The 21,692-nt window shown below is 38.0% G+C and overlaps 1 protein-coding gene across 4 annotated transcripts in view; it reads right to left on the bottom strand.

Annotated features, from left to right (window-relative positions):
* Window positions 1–1,691: 1,691 nt before the first annotated feature.
* Window positions 1,692–21,692, bottom strand: part of TANK (TRAF family member associated NFKB activator) — a 32,761-nt gene continuing 12,760 nt past the window's right edge. For 3 of the 4 annotated variants that reach the window (XM_042040861.1, XM_042040862.1, XM_042040863.1), the window contains 6 exons: window positions 21,028–21,140; window positions 13,713–13,892; window positions 12,338–12,414; window positions 10,110–10,228; window positions 7,864–8,444; window positions 1,692–3,539 (listed from right to left, as the gene is read on the bottom strand). In XM_042040861.1, the coding sequence (XP_041896795.1) occupies window positions 3,372–3,539; window positions 7,864–8,444; window positions 10,110–10,228; window positions 12,338–12,414; window positions 13,713–13,892; window positions 21,028–21,140 (1,238 nt within the window). In that variant the 3' untranslated portion in view covers window positions 1,692–3,371. The remainder of the gene's footprint in view (window positions 3,540–7,863; window positions 8,445–10,109; window positions 10,229–12,337; window positions 12,415–13,712; window positions 13,893–21,027; window positions 21,141–21,692) is intronic. The other variant, XM_042040864.1, reaches the window with a different exon arrangement.

The raw sequence follows: 21,692 nt of genomic DNA, 5'->3' as shown, positions 1-21,692 counted from the left end.
TTCTTTCCCTATTTCTGATTTTTTCTCCCCCTTCCTTCTTTTCCTTTTTTTTTTTTTTTTTTTTTTTTTTTAATGCAATCCCAGTTGCCATTTGGATTGAGACTCCTCTGTTGAGTTAACCTTGTATGATTGCGGGGGAAAGGGGAATGTACGGTAGGGAGGGGAAGAAATCGCCTCCTCTAAGTCTCATCTGCTGAGTGAACCATGGGTGGGGGTAGAAGCATCTCGGCTTGATCCTCCAGTGCTTTTGTTCGTAAGGAGGGACAGCCTCTCCTGAGCATCCTCTGAATTAATATTATCTCGGATGGAGAAGGATCGTTTTCGAGAGACTCCTCCGCTCAGTTAATGGAGAAAAGGCTGCATTTCTGTTATCTGGTTAAATACAGCCATGCGGGGAAGGGATTTTAAAAGTAAGTTCACAAGGCCAGGAAGCTCCCTCTTCCTCCTGGGTAGGCAGGGGAAGGAAGGTAACTTCCTCAGCCTCTTAGAGCGAATTCACTGCTTCATGGGAGTCGGAAGAGAGATCTGATTGGAGTGCGAGATGGCAGAGGGAACTTCTTTCCTTCTGATTCTAGAGAAATAAGAGATCTCAGTTAATGCTCTGGTGATTTCTGCGAGATTTTAAAAAACAGAGGACTCGTGGAATCTGTCATAGGAGCGTTTTCCTCTCCTCTAACAAGCAGTGACAGTCTAATTACTGGAGCTACGAGCAGCTGTCGAGTTAGCCGGAGCAACAGAGGAGCTACATGTGTTCTACCCGGCCACCGGCACTGAGCTCTCGCAGCAGGCTGAGGCAGCCGTACCGCCGCAGTGTCCCTCAGAGAGCTCCCGATAGGAAACAGGAGCAGTTTGTTTCCTTGCGAGCGCTCCCGCGAACGCTGGCTGTGGGTTCACGCGTCGCGCACCGTCAGCGCGGGGCGGGGTGACAATGAACTCGTACGGGAGCCCTGAAACTGCTGCAGCCCCGGGTCTACCCTGGGGGGGGGGGGGCTCCGCTGGCCCTGGCAGAGTTGGAATTCGGTAGAACACCTTGGCACGGGTTTGCTGCTCTTCCTGTCCTCTCAAGTTCCTTCCACCATATTTATTATTTTTAATGACATTCTACTTCCCATTTGGATTCAAACTCCTCTGCTGAGTTGAGCTTGTGTGGAAGAGGGAGGGAAGGGGAGGAATACTGAGTCTCCTCTGGTGAGTGTAATAAAGCAAATGTCCCTGCTGGCAGCAGCAGCCTCCTCCAGGAAAGCTGTATAAGGGGGCCCCTTTCAGGGACCGCACTCGCCTCCCACTTCGAGTCGCTCACAACTGCTTAGCGGGAGATTTATTTATTTATTTATATTTATTTAAAACCTCAACTGGTGCCCCTCGCAGTGGTCTGATCGGTGAGCCTATCTGGATGCCCTCAGGCAGCAACAGTTTTACGCAAGCAGTTTAAACAGCTTCCTAAAACGCCGCACTAGGCAGGAGCCCTCACAGTGGGAGATGGATGGGTACTGCTGGTCGAAGACTTCGGTCAGCCGTGTTCCCTCACCTCCTGCCGCCGTCCCCGCTGTGCCCTGGCTGCGGGGGACCCCAAGCTGCCTCCAGCAACAAAGAGCCTTGTCCCCGCGCGGGGACTCGGGCTCGGCGCAGGGCTCCCGGCTCTGCCAGCTCAAGGGCTCCTGGGGAAAAAGCATCCACGCGTGGGGGCGGGGGGGAGAAACAGATGACTTTATTTTCTTCAAAGGTGATTCGCAGTTTGTTCATCTCTTAATAACTCGAGCTCCTGAACTCGAATTTCACGGTTGAGAGGACGAGTCCGTGCTGTGTGTCGGGCTGGCTGGAGATGTGCGAATCCCCTTCTCTCCTCCCAAGCCTGGAACTCGTGCCTCTCCCGGGCACCACCCCCAGCCGTGCTCTCTGGGGAGGTGCTTCACACGCCGCACGGCGCGGCCGGGGCCGAACATCGCCTCTGCAGCGCTGCGGACCGGCGAGGGTTTAGAACTCCGGAGAGTAACAAACTCTTCCTCCAGGTCATGTAGCAGACATGCACTGTACACTGCTGTTTATTACAGTACACTCTGTTGACAGCCCATCACAAACACGACATGTTTAAAATAGAGAAAATAATTGCAGAAAAATCCATTTCTAAAAATTACGCAGGTGTTAATTCTTCCAGAAATTTGTCACCTGCAAACAAATCTTTAAAAAGAAAAAGTGTTGTGCTCTGCTGCTATGAAAATATTAATGCTAATTATCAATATCAGGGCTAAACTCTATATTCAGTTTAAATGCAAAAAGCAAGCACCCTTTATCATTAATTTAAAAAACTTGGCGACACCCCTATTTTTAAATTTGATATCAGTAAATCTAGAAAATGTGCAAACTTTGTCAGACTGCAATGTTTCAACTAAACACAAGTTTTAATTGCATTGAGAAAGCCACTAAGTGTATTCACGTTAAAAATAAAGTCACTGAGATTTGGGTGATTAGGTGATCTCCTTTCATTTCTAGTCTGTACCAGACTCCGGCTATCCATCATAGCAGACCAGAAGGGAAGGCAAATAATCTTTGGTACTATTAGTTTTGGAGAAAGTTTAATCTTTCCTATCCTTCATACTAATATAACCTGTTTCCTGAAAGCATTTTTAGTAATTATTAATGCTATAAGGGTACACGAACAAGATAATTATTTTTTTAATAACATGTAACAGATATTCATAAAATCATTACTGTTCCATTTTGGCAAAAGGGTCATTTATGTGTTGCTTTTGATTACTCTCTTTAGTAAAAAATTCATCTGGGAAACTCACCCATTCACTTGTGTTACTAGTGAACAAGCCTATCTTAATTCTGGCACACCTGGCATTCAGCTACTGTAATAATTTTACAAGAATCTGTATTAAGAGGTTCACTATCATAAGTTAAATCTGGGAATTATATAATATAGATGAAAAATGAGGGCCTACTTCTCTTCCTGTTTACTTCAGGGAGAACATAATCATATCACTGGATATTGTAAAAAAAATCCTAGCATTACACCAATTTTTGCCAGTCAGATTAAGGCATTAATCCTGCAAGTCTACATTCATAAATATAATCACAACTTCAGGCCTATTCAGGCAAAGATTAATTGGGGAAGAAAAAAAATATTTGACACCACTCTCAAAGTTAATAGTGAAGCCTAACAAACAATAATGTGAATTACAGTACTGGGTGACTTAGTTTCATTTTGCCTTGTCAAAAGACAACTAAAAATGTGCTTATCTGACAAACAATTTCAGTCATGAGTTCTTGTTACAAGAAGTCTTAATTCTTAAACTCTTATCATATCTATTGAATAAAAAAAATGTATAAATGTATGCAAAAACAGTGAACCATTGAATTCTCATACATTAAGACTGTACTTTAAAGTGGGAATTGAGATGCCGAAGAAAATCTTCCTTAGATGTTAGAGATGGTGGGAAAACTTCTCGACAGAATTCACATATTCCACACTGATTCAGTTCAGAGTCTGCATATGCTTGTGCCAGCAAATCATTGTCTCGAGGCTGCCAAATGAGCTAAAAGAAACAGAAAATTATTATTGCTGAGGTTTACAATGTGGTTTACATTATGCTGTAGTTTATATTTATATTGAAGAAAAATACCTGCCTCTTTAAATTAGGATTTGTTTACACCTGCCTGGCCAGAGACATTAACTAGAGAGTTCTCATTTAAGAAAAGCAAGATAGGACTTTGTTTTTTTTGAAAGTTCTATAAACACACTATCCTTGCAAATATTTAAAAATACCTTGGTATCTATTAACAATAAATACTGCTATGAGCAGAAGTCTGTAATATCAGTCTGGTACATACTAAAGCTTTTCTTTAACTTTTCATTTCAGTATTTTACTGTAGAAGTCGTACACAATAGCCATTTAGGAGAAATGAGAAAATACATTTTTACCTTAGAATAAAGTGTTTCTTGTACAGAGTTAATATGACTCATATTTTACTTCCATTCTTATTGACATATAAGTAGTTTTCGTAGTTTTCAGTTTACTTCAAAAATTACTACATCACTGTCATGGCTTAAGGTACTTATTTGCTCTGGCTGCCTCTTAGTATAAACATGTCACAAATAATCTTGTTTGGGATTTCTTCTGCCATGACAGCATCAAACTCACTGGGACCATCTGAATATCTATCCATGCATTCAGGCAATTCCGTAAACTATGTTGTATTTGGTTCAGCAGCTGCACTGCTCTTGGTCCCTGAGATAGTTAGTTTAAAGCCAGCAAGTCTGTTTATTCAACATTGGAATTCAAGGCACTTAAGCCCAGAGTCTAAGCATACACTGTTTAGAATTGTACCAACTAGGAATCAAAAAGTCTTGTACCAATTTTCAAAGTCAAGCTAAAAATTAAGTTTCATAACTTTAGTATTAGCAACACAAGATCAAATAGTTATGTTCCATGGCCAGGGCAATCAGGTTTTGAGTAAATTGAAAACCAAATGCATCCTGTTGTGACTACACAGTAGAAAGAATGGCAGCAAGCTGGTATGAGCTGTGGCTGGGGATGGAACTTAAAAGTGAGAGTGCCCTACACGGGGTTTTTTGGCTCATTTTTTCCCTCTTGCTTCACTCACACATGGAAAGGCAAGCAAGAATAATTTACAAAGTAGTTTCTTTAGAATTTTTAAATTTCTTGCTTCTGATACTTACCCAAGATTTTTAATTTTCAGCTTTTCTTTAAATTTCATCATGCCAAATAGTTAGAATCTATTGTTTATTTCTCCCACGATAACCCACTGTACAACTAAGCTGGCTTTCATAGCGGTTAAACCTTCTTTTTAAACCACCCTAAACTTCTTGGGAGTCAATTTCCTGCCCATTCTGTATTTAAACAGTGTTTAGCTTATCACATAGAAATAGCAGATTTACTGTCTTTCATTATGGTCAGCAATCCATATAATTAAATTGACTAATTAGTAATTAAGTGCAATCACACCACTTTTTTCAGCTCAAAGAGTCTACTTATTGTATGTTGCTGGTGTAAATTGCATATTAAATCTATCTAGACACTGACACACTTAAACAAGTTAACACACTTAAACACACTACATAAATGTGTTTAGAATTACTTGTTTCTGATATGATGTAAAGCACTGTTTGAAAAAAAGATAAAATAGCAATGTAAAAACTATTTGTCATCTTGGAAACATAACAAGGGGAGGTACTCATCCAGCAACCCACACATGCAGGCACTTAACTTCCATTTCTTGAGTGCTGAGATTGTGCTTAATATCCTTGTCAGAATAGGGATCTGTTTAAGCAGATGTTCCATTTCAAAAACATTAATATTCAGATTAATAGACTACTGTTTTGCTTTTAAAATCATGAACGTACTTGCAGGTATTTTTGGTGGAAACAACTCCCTCAAACTGCAAATACTAATAAACGTGTATCTATATGAAAGTCTCAGCTAAATGTAGTCTGTAAAATCCTAGGTTCACTAATATCCATGTGTATTTTAATCTGCTGCTCTTTTCAGTCACGTTTTTTTTTTTAAAGTTACATTCTAAGAAAACAGTACTGAGTTTGTAGATTTAGTATCCACATAGAGGGAAAGAGCTAAATTTATTACACCAACTGAGAGCAGTTCCAAGAACTTACTGTTGCCAAATCCATTGCATTTATGGGGTTTTCCATTTTATAAGTTAACATATGTAGTAAATACTTGAAAGTTTTATCTACACTAGGAAAAAAAATGAGGTATATAATTCTCTCCTTTTTGACTCTTCCTTCATTTTTTGAAGGGATGATAGAAGCTGTAAGCAGCATAACCACCCCCCAGAAAGGTGGTAAAAATACTAAGGACTAGTTTATGCATAAATTTTGCTAAGGTTAACACAGTGAAAAGGGCATGTATACAAGTAGCTTTAAAAAAAATTAGTATTTCAATCTACATATGTATTATCTGTGATCAAATCTTTAGCACAACTTACAGTCAGAAAAACCTCTAGAGCTGAGTCCAATTAATTGGGAAAAATACTTGAAAACCAATTTTTAAGGCAAGTGAATAAAGGTGATGGATATTTAAATATACTGATATGTACAGATGTATGTTTAATGGATTCTAAAGTAATACTGGCTTGTTTCAAACAAACTTCTGGATAAGAAATAACATTTTAATCAATGCAGTGCTATTGTAGATATGACTTTGAAATACTGAAACAGTTCACCATTAGTTTTCTTTTTCTCTGAGTGTTAGCATTAGTACATTTTTCTCCACAAAATAGATCATTCACATTTTAAATGCTGGCTCCAAATTAATTTCCTTATTTTGAAGAAATACCAATGGACAAAGGCTTGCTGCTATTCAACCACTGTTCTGTACTTTTTAAGCTGCATACTCCCCTATCAATTTATAACCACATACCAGCTGTTTCACTTGCTGTAATGTACAATGCAGGGTGCCATCTATTGAAAAAGGAATACACAGACTAACTAGTAAAAGAACAGGCTGGAGAGGGAATACAGAAAAAGAGGATAGTAACAAGCAATGGAGTGAATGCTTCACAGTTTCACAGGAATTCTACAAGCAGTAAAATAAATGTGTTAATTTGTTTAACTTAGTCACAACTTTAACTGAAGACCCTCAATGAAAAATACAATAAAAACTGAAATTAATAAGTTAGTATAGAATTGAGATCTCCTACATGACAAATAGATATTTAAAATACCTTTCAAAAAAATCAAGCTTTTGGTTTAAAACAGCAATCTTTCAGTGCTTTAAAATTTTCCCTCAAAAGTGGTTTGCAATAGAAAATTAAACTAGACTGGGTAAATTTTAGGAGAAGAAAACATCCAAGGTATCATGTCCTACAAACACTTTCCAAATGCTAGTTTTGCATGTCATGCAGTGACCAAATGAGAGGTAATGCTCTTCTGCTGCACGTACCTTGTCATTAGGAAAGAACAGAAAACTTCATCCATGTAAATAGTAAAAATATGTGAATTCCACCCTCAGAGAATTCCTAATTATCACTATTGGCTTATTCTTGAAAATCTGTCCTTTCACAAGGTACCAGAAAAGCCACAGAAACAAAAAAGCCCACAAAATCAGTCTATAAAGCTCCATAATTTTGCCAGCTTTCAGCTGAGACAGGATGTTGCACAAAAGAAGCAAAGTATTCAGAGATGTGAGTGTCAGAACATGACAATGTTTTTCTGCATTACAGTAACTGGGCCTTGTTTTCAGAACCTCCCATGGACTTCAGGTTATAACTGAAATTTAAGCCCAAATTACATATATAAACCTAAAATAAAGTGTTTTAGTGAACTTTCCTTCATTCGAAAAAATAATTATGCTTTTTTCCTACAATGCCAAAAATTTAAGTTTCTTAGAGCGGAGGAATAAGGTGTTGTTGATACCTCAGACTGAGACAAAAAGTAGCTATTTTTTTCATAGTGGAAGTATTTATCTGTTTATCTTTTTAATTGGTCCATTTTTCATATTCTCTGCTGTACATGAAAAACAATTAAAACAAATGTGTGCCCTATTCAACTGAGATCCAGGGTAGAAAGAAAGCAATCTAGGGGGCAATTTAGGATTAATGACAGCTTTGAAATAGATATAGAAGCAATTAATATCTAGAAGAACTGAAATTTGTACAACCATCCAGTGCTTGTGTCTGCTTATATTCCTGATGTCTCACTGGAAAAGCATCTGGTACACATTCTCCAGTATTAGGAAGAAGAACTGACAAGAGATATTGTCTTAAAAAAAGACTGATGAGGTACTTTATAGAATATATTAATTCCATCTCAAAGATCTTTTCAAAATGTGTGTCTGAATCATTACCATTTTTTCAAATGTAGAATATTTATAGAAAAGATACCTGGTGAGGACCTCTGACGGTTGTTCCAGCAGCTTCTAAAGAAAAAATTACTTCAGGTACACCCTGGTTTGTGTGCTTAGGTACAAATGTGAAACCACTGTCTGTTGTTTTTAAACATGGTTTGTCAAAGATATTTTCTATGGGCATCTTTGAATGATCTGAGAGGTTTGTTTTGTCAACAGTAGTTAAGCTTTGTAAAGCTGAGGTCATGAGATCAATGCCATGAGCTTCAAATGAGTTAGGTTCCAATTTACTGAGGTTAACAGCACGGTCTCTGTGCTCCAGGTTAAAATGATGATCTTGAAGCATGTTTTCAGATATACCAGTACAAGGAACTGTTGGTTTTTCCTGAGTGCTCTGCAAGAAAGCAGAGTCATTGTCTGTAGGTGGAAACTTGACATTAAATTTAGAAAGTGATTCTACAGAGTTGTTGTCCTCATCTTGGCCCACTCCTCTTGGTGTGATAGATGTGATGCATGATGCACCTCTATTTATATCCTTTATAACCCGAGGCTTAAAAAGCTCTTCTGCTTGTTCATCAGTTTTATCAGTGCACTGTATCGGCATGGAAAACTGTATTTCTGTGAAGAAAGAATGAAGAAAACATTAAATAGTCCATTGAAGTATAATTATTAAAAACGTGGTGTTTGGATAATTTTTTTTTGTCTTCCTTCCCTGCTTTTTTTAATTGTTAATTTTTGCTCTTTAAAATCAGATTGCGGTTCTCTTTTACAAACATTAGTTCTGACACAAAAACTAGCAGAACAGAAATAAGAGGAAATAATTCTGGTCTAGTAATTATATTTCTCTTTGATTTATGGCTATAAACATTTTCATTTTATTGAAAATTATGTTGTCCCATACTCTTAACACATACTTGCATATTTACTGAAGTGTTCTGGCAGAAATAGAAGCTGGAACCCAAACCATTTCACACAGTGCCAAGAACATGCTAGGCACCATGAGCACGATTTTAGACGGTATTCAGGTACCCAACTCCCACTGGTTTCCAAATTAGTTAAATATTTAAACTGAATAACTATTCAGAAATGGGGCCATATTTTCCCTTTGTTTTGAGAATTTGCCCTTCATTTTTGGCACTATATTAATAAAAATGGTAATGGTTGCTCCTAATCAGGCAAGAGAATAACTTCGTTAAAAACTGATCATGCAGCAGTCTTCTGACATCAGATAGTGTAGTAAAGTGGAACACAGAAGTACCAAATCAAATGTTAAATCTATATAGCTTTTGTCATGCATATCTTTGCATACAGTTGACTTAGGCACTTCTTTTACCATCTATACAGCTTGTATCATGTATGGCTTTTCACACAGTGGAGTTAGGCACTTCTTTAGGGAAATCAAAACCATTCTGAAGTAAGTCACCAAACACAGCTCCTCCAAAATTCCCACCCCCAAATAATGAAGTTATTAACATACAATCAGAATATCACAATACAGTACAGAGAAATTTGAAGCAACAAGATACATGTCAGCACTTCATGTAACAAAACTTCAAAAATGGATGACCTAAATTAAAATCAAGTGCTGAAATCAGCATCTTTTGCTTCAACTGTGTGCATTTGCCAGGTGCTTATTGAAATCACTTGAGTCTGATCCGACTATTAAGAAAAGCTAGTAGAGCATACCCAGAGTAGCTTACATTATATCAAAGGTAAGCAGAATCGGACATTCAGGACCCCTCATAGTTTCAACAAAAATCAAGCCTTCCCTTTGTTTTCAGGAAGTGTTGGATTAAGCTCTTGTCCCATGTAACAAAACAGTATTTAAAAGTCTGCACAAGGAAGTCTAGAAAATAAGTCCTCTGAGTCTCCTCAGTCCGGCAGATTTCCTCTAACAGATATGGGGCTAGAGGCATTCATAGCAGACATCTTTTGAACTGACAGCTAAATTAAAAGCAAGCAAGTGCTGTCATTCACACAGTATGGATGGGATATCACATGTAGTAAGTGCCTGCCTCTCACTCCAAGGGACAAAACAATTACAAGAGCCATTGATGTGATGACTGTCTTTTATAGCATGTGATTTGGAGCACTCGTCATAGAATGCCAAAACTGGCGGTGCGTTTTCTTGGTGAAATACTGAGCACCATGTGAACAGACTTGAAAAAGGCAGATGGTAAACAGTGGAAGTACTTCTATGTATGTGTAATTTGCAGTATTTTCAAATATAAAGCAAAGCTTTCAAACAGTCGAATCACAATAAGAGCTTAAGTATGATATTACCAGTTTCAGGTTCTGGCTTTATCTTAAATTTACTCAGTTGGTCTGTTTGTTCTCTGGCTAGCATACATATTTGATGACATTCTTCTTTCATGTCCTGGAAAATAGTCTCCAGACTCTCTCTGGAAGATCAAAATTGTAAATTAGAGTCAAACAATTCAGCTTGTTGTGACCTTTAATCTAGTCACACCCACAAACCAGAGAAAAACAATAGTATAAGCTACTTTTCTTGGATATCTTGTTCCTCAACATATGTATACATATTTTTGTTCTCCTCAGTAAAAGCAAGCAGGAAAAAGGAAAGGAAATGTTGTCAAACGGCTGTTTAGTCATATCATACACATATATATTTGAGCATAGGAACTGACCCTGCAAGGACCATCCCCAAAAATCCAGCCTTTTGGTTCTTTCAGGTATTTTTGGGAAGAGTTTATCTTTCCCAAGGGTACTGTTTCCACCTCATCCTAGGGAAAATAAGATGGTGCCACTATGAACATCAGTAGTTTTCTGCTGTTGCCGGTGCACTTCAGACTGCAGAAGAAGGAACACACAAGCATTTGTTATGGCTCTTTCCTTCTCTGTCTACCTGGGATTTTGGGGAGGAGTTTGTGAACTCATTGCCTCTGGTTTCATACAATATCATATGACTTTTCTTTTTATTTTGAGGGATTTGTTGTATTATATCTTTTCCAGAGTATCATATGGGAATCAGATATTTAGTTATCTGCACCAAGAATGGTAAAAATAGTTCATGCTGGTGTGAGTTTATTTGCCCAAAGGCACCGTTATTTAGTTACCGATGCACCCATAAAATTTCATTGTGAAATTTTGAGAAACTTGCTGAGTAATTTATATTTTTAAGCACAATATAATGGATTTTATAAAATTAACTTCAAAGATGAAAAAGTGAAGTTCGATTTGTGTTCTCTTTTGCATCTTTATATCAAAAGATCTAGAAAGGGATTTTTCTTTAATCTAGTGAATTGTTTTCCTTTTTTACTGCTTATTCATATAGCAGACTGTGTTCCTACTTCTGTTGTGTTTCTCTTTTTGAACACACAAATGTCTATTTGTATCTCATTTGAAAAAAAATCTACAGAAGGAGTTAAAATTGCTACTGTTAACACATTCTGATGATTTTTCAGATGTTTTGATAAATAAGAAAAAAATTTGAAGTTTCTAATCAGAACTTTAAAATATAGCTATGATTGGATGAAGCAGTCTTAATTTGCTAGACATTTGTGATACTATAATCTTACTAATGTAAGATTACCAGTAATCTTACCGGTCACATACCTCTTTCCAAGAAAACAGTAAAGTAAGGGAGCTATTTGAAAGCAGGGAGACAGAAGAGAGGTAAAGGTTTTTCATTTTTTTGGATATAAATCAAAAAGACAAGTCTTTCTCACATTACAGTCTTATTTCCTCTTTTTCTTATCATAAAGGAGTAGTGAGCCAGACTAAAGATTCACGTAGTTCACCTAGCCTATGTATGGAAGTAGTCAAAAGCAGATGCCTAGGCAAGAGAATAAGAAGACAGCAAGAATTTATGACACTTTCCCTTAACACTCCCCTAACCTCACCTTAGAGAATCTTCTATTTGACCTCAGCAAAGCTGTTAAAAGTGGCATTACTGCCTATCCTACGAAAAATGCAAACCTAAGATTTTGGTCAATATTTTTCCGAAATCACTGGCAGAAGAGGAAATCGACTGCCTTGGTCATAGCAGGGGCTTGCTGGCTTCAGCTTACAGATAAACTTGGTTTCAAACTCTCTCATTTAGGATGGATCAGACTAAGAATTATTTCTTCATGCTGCCTGTCAGACCTCTTCCTGGCAGCACAGCAGGCTCCTGTGCTCTGCTGCCATTAGTTAATCCATAATGGCTGTACACTCCTGTCCAGAAGAGTTAATGCAAGGCAGTTAATGCTTATCCAAACCCCAGCATTAACATGCACTGCTGTTTCCCAGAGTTTAACCTCCTGCTGAACCAAGAGGCTCTCTTTCTCCCTCCCAACTTATTCTTACATACTTGTAAAGCCCCAGCTATGACTCTACATAGTTGCTGGCTCTGTTATCTTCCTGCATTAAGTCTTTGACCTTTGATGCTCCCCCCTCCCGACTCCCTGTCCAGCCAGTTGTTAAGGTACTGTGTAGAAAAGAGGGAAATAGCTGGTCTTAATTGCAGAAAAGACAAAAATAGATTTGAAAAATGCTGCAGAAGTATTTACCTTTCAGGCCTAGGTGAAATACCAGAGATCCCTAGAGATAATTCAGGCTTATCTGGAACAACTTTCTTACTTTTCACCTTGAAGTAAAATATGAAAATATTGAGCACATTAGCATATTAATTTTGTGCTTCACCTTGATATGAATAAAAATTTCATGTGGTCCTTCACCCAGTCCTGTTGAAAGCTCTCAAAGCATTGTCAAAATAACAAAAGCAGTTTGTGTGAAATTCCTAGTTCTTTTTAGTTTAACTTATTAACTCAGTGTGGCATTTCTCTGCTCATACTCCCTTGAAAGGGAACTGGTTCTAAGAATATTGCTTGATTGTAATTCTTTTTCAGCCATGTATAAGGTAAGATTCTGTCTTTTGTATCAGCTTGTTACACAGCTATTTTACCTCTTAAAAAATTTATTCACTGAAAATTTCAATGAACACATTGGAAGCGAAGATGTCAGGAGTTTTAGCAGTTTTTTAAATAAGTTATTAACTTTGACTACCACCGTGTGGTTCACTCCAGTATTACATAGTTTTACATCTGCCAGGCATTAAGGGAAGTTTTCATAATAACCAGTCATTAAACTGCAGTTCCACTAGAGCTACATTACCAGATGGCCTGGGTAGTTCATATGTGCTCCAAGTCAGACACGAACTTGAGCACGCCTGCCAAATCAGCTGATTTCAAAGATGTATAAGCTTAGAAATCCGTATAAGCTGATACACTGCCTATAGCCACAGGTCCATAGCCTACAGGTGTGTCTTACCTGTAAGGCTGAAGTGCAGCTGCAGCTCCTGTAGATGCATTTGAGCTGCCTTACACCCAGCAACACGGAATACAAGTGCTTGCCACAGTAAGTTAAGCAATGCTCAGGAAGTCCAATAGCAACAAGTTACGTGTTGCTGTGCTCCTACCCTTACCTGTGTTCACTTTAGATTAGGTAGCTAATATGTGTATACATGGTTAGAGTCACATCAATGACTGCACTCTAGCTATCCCACAAGGACAGAATAGCACCCTGGATGCTATTCTGTAACAAAAATAGGGTGGCATAAAAATGAAAAATTCAACTCAATCTTGGTCAAAACTTCAAACTGAAAATTATAAACCAGAAATGCTAATCAGGAGTTTTCACAAATATGAAAATTTTCAAGACATACCATAAAATAATTAACACACAAACTAACCAATATGTATTTAATGGTGTTCCCTATGTGCTTTATATAATTTGGCAATTTCTTAGTAATTATAGAATTCTGAAATTTAAAATAAATTTATTAGAATAATTAGTATGAATTCCAAACATTTCATGTTTGAAAGAAGTAATAATTTACAAATATTTGTCTTTTTCATTTTGTCTCTACTTGGTTTCTTATCTTACCTCCCTTTTATACGTTGGCATCTGTATACCCTTTTGTGCTTCATTTAATTCTTGCAATTTGCTTTTCAGATTTCTTATTTTATCATCTTGATTGGAAATAATAGATAAAAGCTTTCTTTCCTTTTGATTGCTTTTGTCCTCAAGTTGCTTCAATTTCATGCTCTCACTGTCTAACTGTTCCTAAAAAATAATTTTAGAAACACCAGTACAATTAATATAATTGAGGCTTGTGGAATATCACTATTCAGCAGTCTATAATAGGCTAAATGTAGGTTTTGCATCATAAGTAAGGGTCAGTCTTGTTTATTACATTATTAATTTTAAATTGATAGTAAAGATCTTCTACCACTACACATAGATGTAACTCATCATGGGTGATTACTCAAAACAACTACATCTTCTGAATTTCTGAAAGTCATATTATACAAAAATTAGTGTTTATACAAAATAAAGACACTCAGTTCACTTACTGTATCATTTACATTAGCATTTTATGTATATTTTGCATATATGATACATAAAATAGTATTTAATTAATTTCAATCTTATACCATTTTGAAGATAGTGATAACTCTGCAAATTGAGCAAACCCAAGAACACAATCACACAATCACACAATCCTAGAATATCTCCAATTGGAAGGGACCCATATGGATCAAGTCCAACTCCCTGCTGCTCGCAGGATTACCTAAACCTAAACCACAGAACCAAGAGCATTGTCCAGACACTGAATTCTGACAGGCTGGGTGCCATGACAGCTTCCCTGGAGAGCCTGTTCAGTGACCAACAACCCTCTCAGTGACGGACCCTTTCCTAACGTCCAGCCTGAACTTCCCCTGATGTAACTTGATTCTGTTGCCTCGTGTCCTATCGCTGCTCACCAGGGAGAGGAGAGCAGCACCTCCCCATCCACTGCCGCCCTCAAGGGAGTTGTCAACTGTGATGAGGTCACCCCTGAGCCTTCTCTTTTCCAGGCTCAACAAACAAGTGACCTCAGCTGCTCCTCCTAAATCTTGCCCTCAGAACGTTTCACCATCTCGGTCACCCTCCTCTGGACATTCTCTAACAGTTTGATGTCCTTTTTGTGGCACCCAAAACTGCACACAGTGCTCGAGGTGGGGCTGCGCCATTGCAGAGCAGAGCGGGACAATCCCATCCCTTGCCTGGCTGGCGATGCTGTGCCTGATGCCCCCCAGGACACAGCTGGCCCTTTTGGCTGCCAAAGGACACTGTTGATTCCTATCAAATGGCCATCAACCCAAACCACATATCCCCTTCTGCAGGGCAGCTCTCCTGCCTCTCATCCTCCAATCTTTATGTATAACCAGGATTGTATTGCAAGTATTTCAGTCCTATAAAGATTTGTGGAATAAAGAGCCCTGGCTGCTCTCACTTTAATGATCCATCCTAGCAATTCATGGAACTTTTAATTATGTGGGATTTTTGTGGAATAAAGAAGAAAATAACAAACAATATTTTTAATATGCTCAAAGATAGTAGTTGCAAAAATTTTCAAGGAACAACCTACAGTTTAAAACTGCGGCTATGAAAGCCTTATAGCTGTTAGTTTATGAAATCTAGAGAATTGTATCGCGTCACAAGAAGTGTCCCCAAGACCCATGACTGTCTCTGCAAGAGAAGTAAGCCCAAAGGGTTAACTCTTAAAGAAGAATGTAAGTGAAACAAGGTTAAATATTCTGTAGACAGGTAAGGCAAGATGAAGAGGAAAGAAGCAACTAAGTGCTCTTTCAAGACCTTTTGTTTTATTTTCAAATGGAACCTACACAGGGTGCAGTTGTGCATTTGCAGATTAGGTAGGTAGGGGCTACCTTTCTAGACAAAGACAGCCATGCAGGGATAGGTCCAGAGCTGGTTTACCAAGACACCGGCTGGCTAAGCATGGATGAGTGTACATGCAGCTGACACAACTGTTTAGCCTCAAAAAGTTATACTAGCTGGATAAAAAAGAAAAACCTGCAGAAAAATAGCTTTGAAGGCATTGGTTTATGGTCTCAACTGCGACTTTGAATAGCCAATCTACAGTAAGAATTTCAATGCAACTCCAGACTTGGGTGGTATCTTAGGGATCCAGATTAGGCCTCTTCTGCTCAGTGACTTCAAAACATTGTCTAAAAATGGCATGTCTCAATCCCAGCAAAACTCCTTAATCCTAACTCTTCTATGATTTGCATTTCTGGCAGGTCAAATTCAATTTCCCATTTAAAAAAGGTAAGGGGATACAGCTTCTCCTGTATTTTCCTTCATCATTATTTGCTGGAAATCCAAACACCTAGGAAAAAACTTTCATCAAAGGTAACACTTGCCCTTGAGGAACAATTGTATCTTAAGGACAGTAAAATAAATCACTGAGCCTGTGATACAGCATAATTTATCTCTTTGAGACTATTAGAGCTCCAATTCACATGTGGGCTTTCAAAAGCCTTCAGATAACTAGAGGCACTGCAGTAATGGCCAGTAGTTCTCTTCCATTTCTCCTACATCTGCAGGAAGTGAGGACAAGATTTAAGCAAGCAGGGAAAAAAGCCACATAAGAAGAGCCATGCAACTGAAGACATTATCAGTACATACTGATGGAAATCATCATTCCTGTGCACCATCAGGATACCACGAAAAACACTGGAGAAACAATTACACCTTTTGGGATTTTTCAATAATACAACGCTTCATAGCTTGATGATCTTAAGAGTTTCCAGTGTTGTGCTTGGTGGTTTGCAATGATGTGGTAACCCTTATAAACTCACTGAAGTTTACAAAACTTCATAATCTTGATAAACTTTATAAATATGTCACACAGGTCATACCTGCTCAGTTAAGTACTTGGCAACACAATGGATCTTCTAAACATGCTGGTAGTAGCTGCCAGAAAAGTGGTTACATATGTATTATGAACAGATCAGTATCTTTTTTGCAGAGGTTTTATAGGATCAGAAGATACATGAAACTGGAAGGACTTCCAGGGTTGTCTAGCTTCCAATCAAATCAGGGTCAGTTATGATGTCTGATCAGGTTACTCGGTTTGGTCTTGAACTTCCCAAGGACTGAGACTGCACAAGCTCTCTGGGCAACCTTTTCCCATGCCTGGCTGTCCTCATGGTGAAATGTTTTCCCCTATGTTCCGTCTGAACCTTTTCTGTTTCATCTGCCCATTGTCTCTTATCCTCTTGCCGTGTACCACCATTAAGAGCCTGGCTCCATCTGCCTGATAACCTGAATGTAGGTATTGGAATGCTATTAGCTTCCCCTGAAGCCACTTCTCCAGGCTGGACAAGAGCAGTCTCTGCATCTTCTCATGGGATATGTACTCCAGCCCCCAGTTATCTCAGTGGGGCTTCTGCTGAACTCACTGTAGTTTGTCAATGTTTTTCCTGTACTGGAGGTCCCTAAACCCGATGTAGTATTCTAGATGCAGTCCAGTGAACACTGAATAGAGGGCGATACCCACTTCCCTGGGTGTGCTATCTGTGCTCCTGTTACTACAACACAGGGATCTGTTGCCCTTCTTTTCTGTCAGGACACGCTGCTGGCTCATGGTCAGCTTGCTGTCTAACAAGATCCCAGCTCCTTTCCAGCAGAGCTGCTCCACAGCCAGTCAGTCTCCAGACTGTACTGCAGCAAAGGCAGGTCCTTTTATTTTTCCCTGAAGTGTGCTACAATGGCCTGTTTCAGTGGCTTCCTAAAAAAACAAATGGTCAGCTAGTTTCAAGGAAAAACACAAATCAACTGATGAACTGATGATAAGTCATCTCAAGGAATACTAACTGTGACTTTTAACAGTCTCCCCACAAACTCTTCTCTATTATTGGGTAGAGATAGATTAAACAGATGAAGCAATGGGAGAAAAGGCTATCAATACTACAATTTCTTACATCTTATATTAGGGCCTAATTCTACTGCATACATCAGTACCAGCAGCAAAGAACAGCTAAATGCACAATATTACCAGCCAGCAAAAAATCAAGTACAGCTTTCTTTGCATTAAAGATAGGAAACAAAGCGACACTAGAGAAGCTGGTATGCACTGGAACATGCAACTCTACAAGACTGCTGCAGTAGCTACTCTTAGTTATGTAAGTAATTTTAGCCCCATAATTAGAACATAAAGATGGCTACCATATGTCTGCCATTCCTCTGCTTATGTCCTGCACAAAAAAGAAGACCTAAACATTTATTGCAGGATGAAGAGTTTTGTATAACATTTGCTTCATTCATTCCTAACACATAGTTTCCTCCTCCTTTTCATGGCAGAAGACACTCTGATGAACAAATTCCACACAGTGTTTAATACTGAGATTCTTGAACCAGCAAAATGCGATCATGAGCATGTTTTCTTGTCACAGGTGTTGACTTTAGCTTCATGTCTTACTGAGTTTACAACAATTCTGTTGTCTGACTGTACTAAAAAGTAGAACCTTGACACTGTCTCATCTCTAAGGTTTTCGGTTTGCTGCACAGCTTTGGCTCTGAGACAGAAGCTGGATCCAAATTCTTCCTACTTAACTTTAGCCAGGGTCTCAAAACCAGGCAGCAATACAGGCCCCTTTGGTCCTCTCAAGCAGAGAGCTGAAAAATTCTGCTAATCTTGTATACAGTTTGGTACTGACCACCAAGCCAATTTGGTTCACTCACCTCTTTCAGTGAAGACAAATGTGAACAAAAAAATCCTAAAGCATTTTATGACACACAGGCAACAGACCTTGACAGCAGCATATAAAATACACATGTATGGCCACCTACTAGAAAACAAAGAAAAGACAGCCCCTCCCTCATTTTAAACCCCTGAAATTTAAGCTCTAATCATGCACCTATTACAATCAATTCAGGATTTCTATTAATTTTACTGCAGGACTGAATACAGTCCACTAAAAATCCCACTGGACTTAACAAATGACAGTTTCAAAAGGTATCAATAAACCCAGGCACCTCCTGCCATGGGAGAGACACTGAGTTTCAAGGACGCTGTAGAGGACAATGGCTGTAGGAATAATTTATCTGGTTTAGAACAGAATGTGGATAGAATATGATTAGAAAAATACAGGCTTTCAAATAGAATATTCAAACTTCCAAATTTCAATACCTGAAAAAGCCAATACTTTATTGAATTATGTACAAGAAAACTATACTGGGTCAGTGACAGGATGATGGATTTTCAGTTTAAGAGATGTCAAAATATGATGTCTGGGGAAAAAAAAGTACAAGAAAACAGGAGACATTAATGATATATCCATTAATAAATTCCCAGATCTTCTGAGTAATAGTGTCTATGTATTTATTAATTCTCAACAGATGTCTCTTCCATGCAGTTGTCCAATTTTCCCTTGAACCACTGGCTTACTGTGGGGGTTTTTTTATTCAATAAAATGATAACCTGTGTAGAAACACTGCTGTATATCTTCACTGATAGCCATGAATTGCATGGCCAAGACACAGCCAGAGCTAGTACAAGTGTGTGTGCCTCTGCTATGCTATCTGGACATTTTTGTATCATTCTTGCCAGATTAGTGCAAGTTTACTGGACACAATAACAAACATTAGGGTCCTCTTTGCATTGGAAGGATGGTGCAAATATATCCATGTGCCTCTGCAGAAGGCAGCCTTTGTCCAGTCAAACATATTTTCCAAGCTCCATGCTTTTTCCCAGTAACAGGAATATAGAATAGGCTGGGTGAACCCAACTTTGAATGGGTTTAAATCTCTACATATCCCCTCTAAAAAGACCTTATTTGAATAGCAATGTGCCTGGGTTTAAACGCACCACCATGCAGACAGACTTATATAATTCATTCTGCATGGAGGCATTTCAGAAATATTTCTGTTCATGGAATAGAAGAAGCAAAATCCAGATGAAATACCTGTTGCTGAGACGTAACTGCAGTAACTGGCTACATAAAACAAATATGCAGATAAAGAAAATAACCTACATTCCATTAGGAAAATAGCTCCTGAAATAATGATTCCAGCTTCTCATGTGTTGCCTATTATAATCTCCTGTATAGATCACATAATTTCAGTGTTTCCCCATGAGATGAGCAAATAATACAGCTTCCTTTCATTCCTAACTCATTATGTGACTAAGTTGCTTAAAACTATTGCTCTTTAGTAAGCATTCAGAAACAAGAGTATGAAATACTAGACTTGGTCAGATCTTCGTGTGCAACTGTAAGACATAATTTTCATCCAGCTCAAGACAGCAAATGGCAAAAATATGCAAAGATGCTCCACCAAAGAATTAACCCTTCAGCTGTGTTTTAATCCAAGTAAGTGCAGAGATTAGGAAAGAAATGACATCTTATGATTACAGATTCTAGTGTAGAAAAATTATATAAAGACTTCCTTTTAAATAGAAAAGGAGTGTATATAAATATTTGCTGACAGTATGTTTAAAATGTTTGCAAGGGCTTCATCTCATATAAGATTCCTTCAGGATAATTAAGCAAGCACCAGTAATCCAATGAAATTACTTTTCAATTATATTTCTGATAAAAAATGTGTTTCTTTGAATTTAGCACAATTAATTTGTTTGAAGATTAGGAAATAAATCCTGAAATTGATTCTTTTTAATTCTAATGCTTGATTTCTCACAAGGGTCTTTTTATGACCCTTACAAAGTCTCCGCTATGTAACTATGGAGATTCACATTCAAAAATAAGAGACTTTATGTTACAAGACAATTCTCAAAAACCACAGTGAGATGATTTACGATAAGAACAATGCAACTTTGTGCATCTCTGTCACTGTCTTTTCTCAATATGTAAAATCCATTCAAGGCACTTCCCAGCTATTCTGCGCTATTACTTTACTCTTATTCCTGTTACACTCAGTAGGCTGTAGTGAAAATCTTAATGGTACTTTGGTAAGGAGGGGCAGAGAGACATCATCTTAACACTGGCTATTTAAAAAACCCAAATCAGCATCTCTGGAGCCATGGATCGTTTACTTCCCACTCCACCACTTTTTGAGTGCAGATTCTCCGTTTCTTGCAAAACTAGAGAGACCGTTTGCAATGTGAAATGCTCTTGTAAGAGAGAAAAAGCCCTTTTTTGGGTTTTGGCAAGTTAAGAAATAAATAAGCAACTAAGTTCCTGCTTTATGATCAAAACTGTTCTAGGGAGCTTGATGGCCAAACAGAGATTTCACTGGGAACGACCAAAGATAATGCTTAGTTCACCTAAACAGGCTGCAGTGGCACAACACTCACACACTTCACATGCAGTTCAAAGGCACCAGTAAAAATCTCCCTTATCTTTTAGGTTCTCATAGTATAATCACAGCACAAAAGTGAACTTAAGTGACATACCTTTAGGAGTTTTTCTCTTTGCTTTGCTATGTTCAGTTTTTCAGAGAGCTGGCTGATAGGTAAGTTGGATGTTTCAATGTCTTCATGCATCAGAATGTAAGGATGTGTATTGCCTTAAATTAAAATAAAAGCAACTGACTATTTGCTGCATTTTTCAGTTGGCTTCTAAGTACAAACAAAATTAAAAGAAGCTAGACTATATTAACTTCTTTATGTTCTTTGAGCAAGCCCTCATATTAAACAAGCAAGAGAAGCCAAATTCTGTGCTTAGAGACAATGTAAGACTAAATTGGCAATAAAGAAATGTACATGTACTCTTAAAAATAAAAGTCAGCCACTTTGCTAGTATTTATGAAAACCAGGAGTGTTAGGCTAGTGTGAATAAATATTTAATGAGCATGGCAGATTAACACATGGTTACTTTGACTCTTTTCTCTTATTTGTGTAATACAGTCAAACACTGAAAAATTATCCATCAATGACTATTTGATTTGAAAGAGAATTACCTGCTTATAAAGTTCTGCTTATGCAATAAGATTAGCGTCACAAGACTCGTCTAACATAAAAGACATATAATTATAGCACTCACATCTAGAACAACCTGAAATAAAGTTATTAACAGATAAGTGTAAAATTAATTATGTAACAATTTTTTTAAAATTCAA

Source organism: Corvus kubaryi, unplaced genomic scaffold, assembly GCF_017639235.1.
Source record: "Corvus kubaryi isolate FWS band 111438036 unplaced genomic scaffold, C.kubaryi_AGA036_p1.0 37396, whole genome shotgun sequence".
In the NCBI taxonomy this organism is placed as follows: Eukaryota; Metazoa; Chordata; class Aves; order Passeriformes; family Corvidae; genus Corvus; species Corvus kubaryi.
Note: the sequence above shows the minus strand (reverse complement) of the source record. Positions and strands in the feature narration are given on the sequence as shown.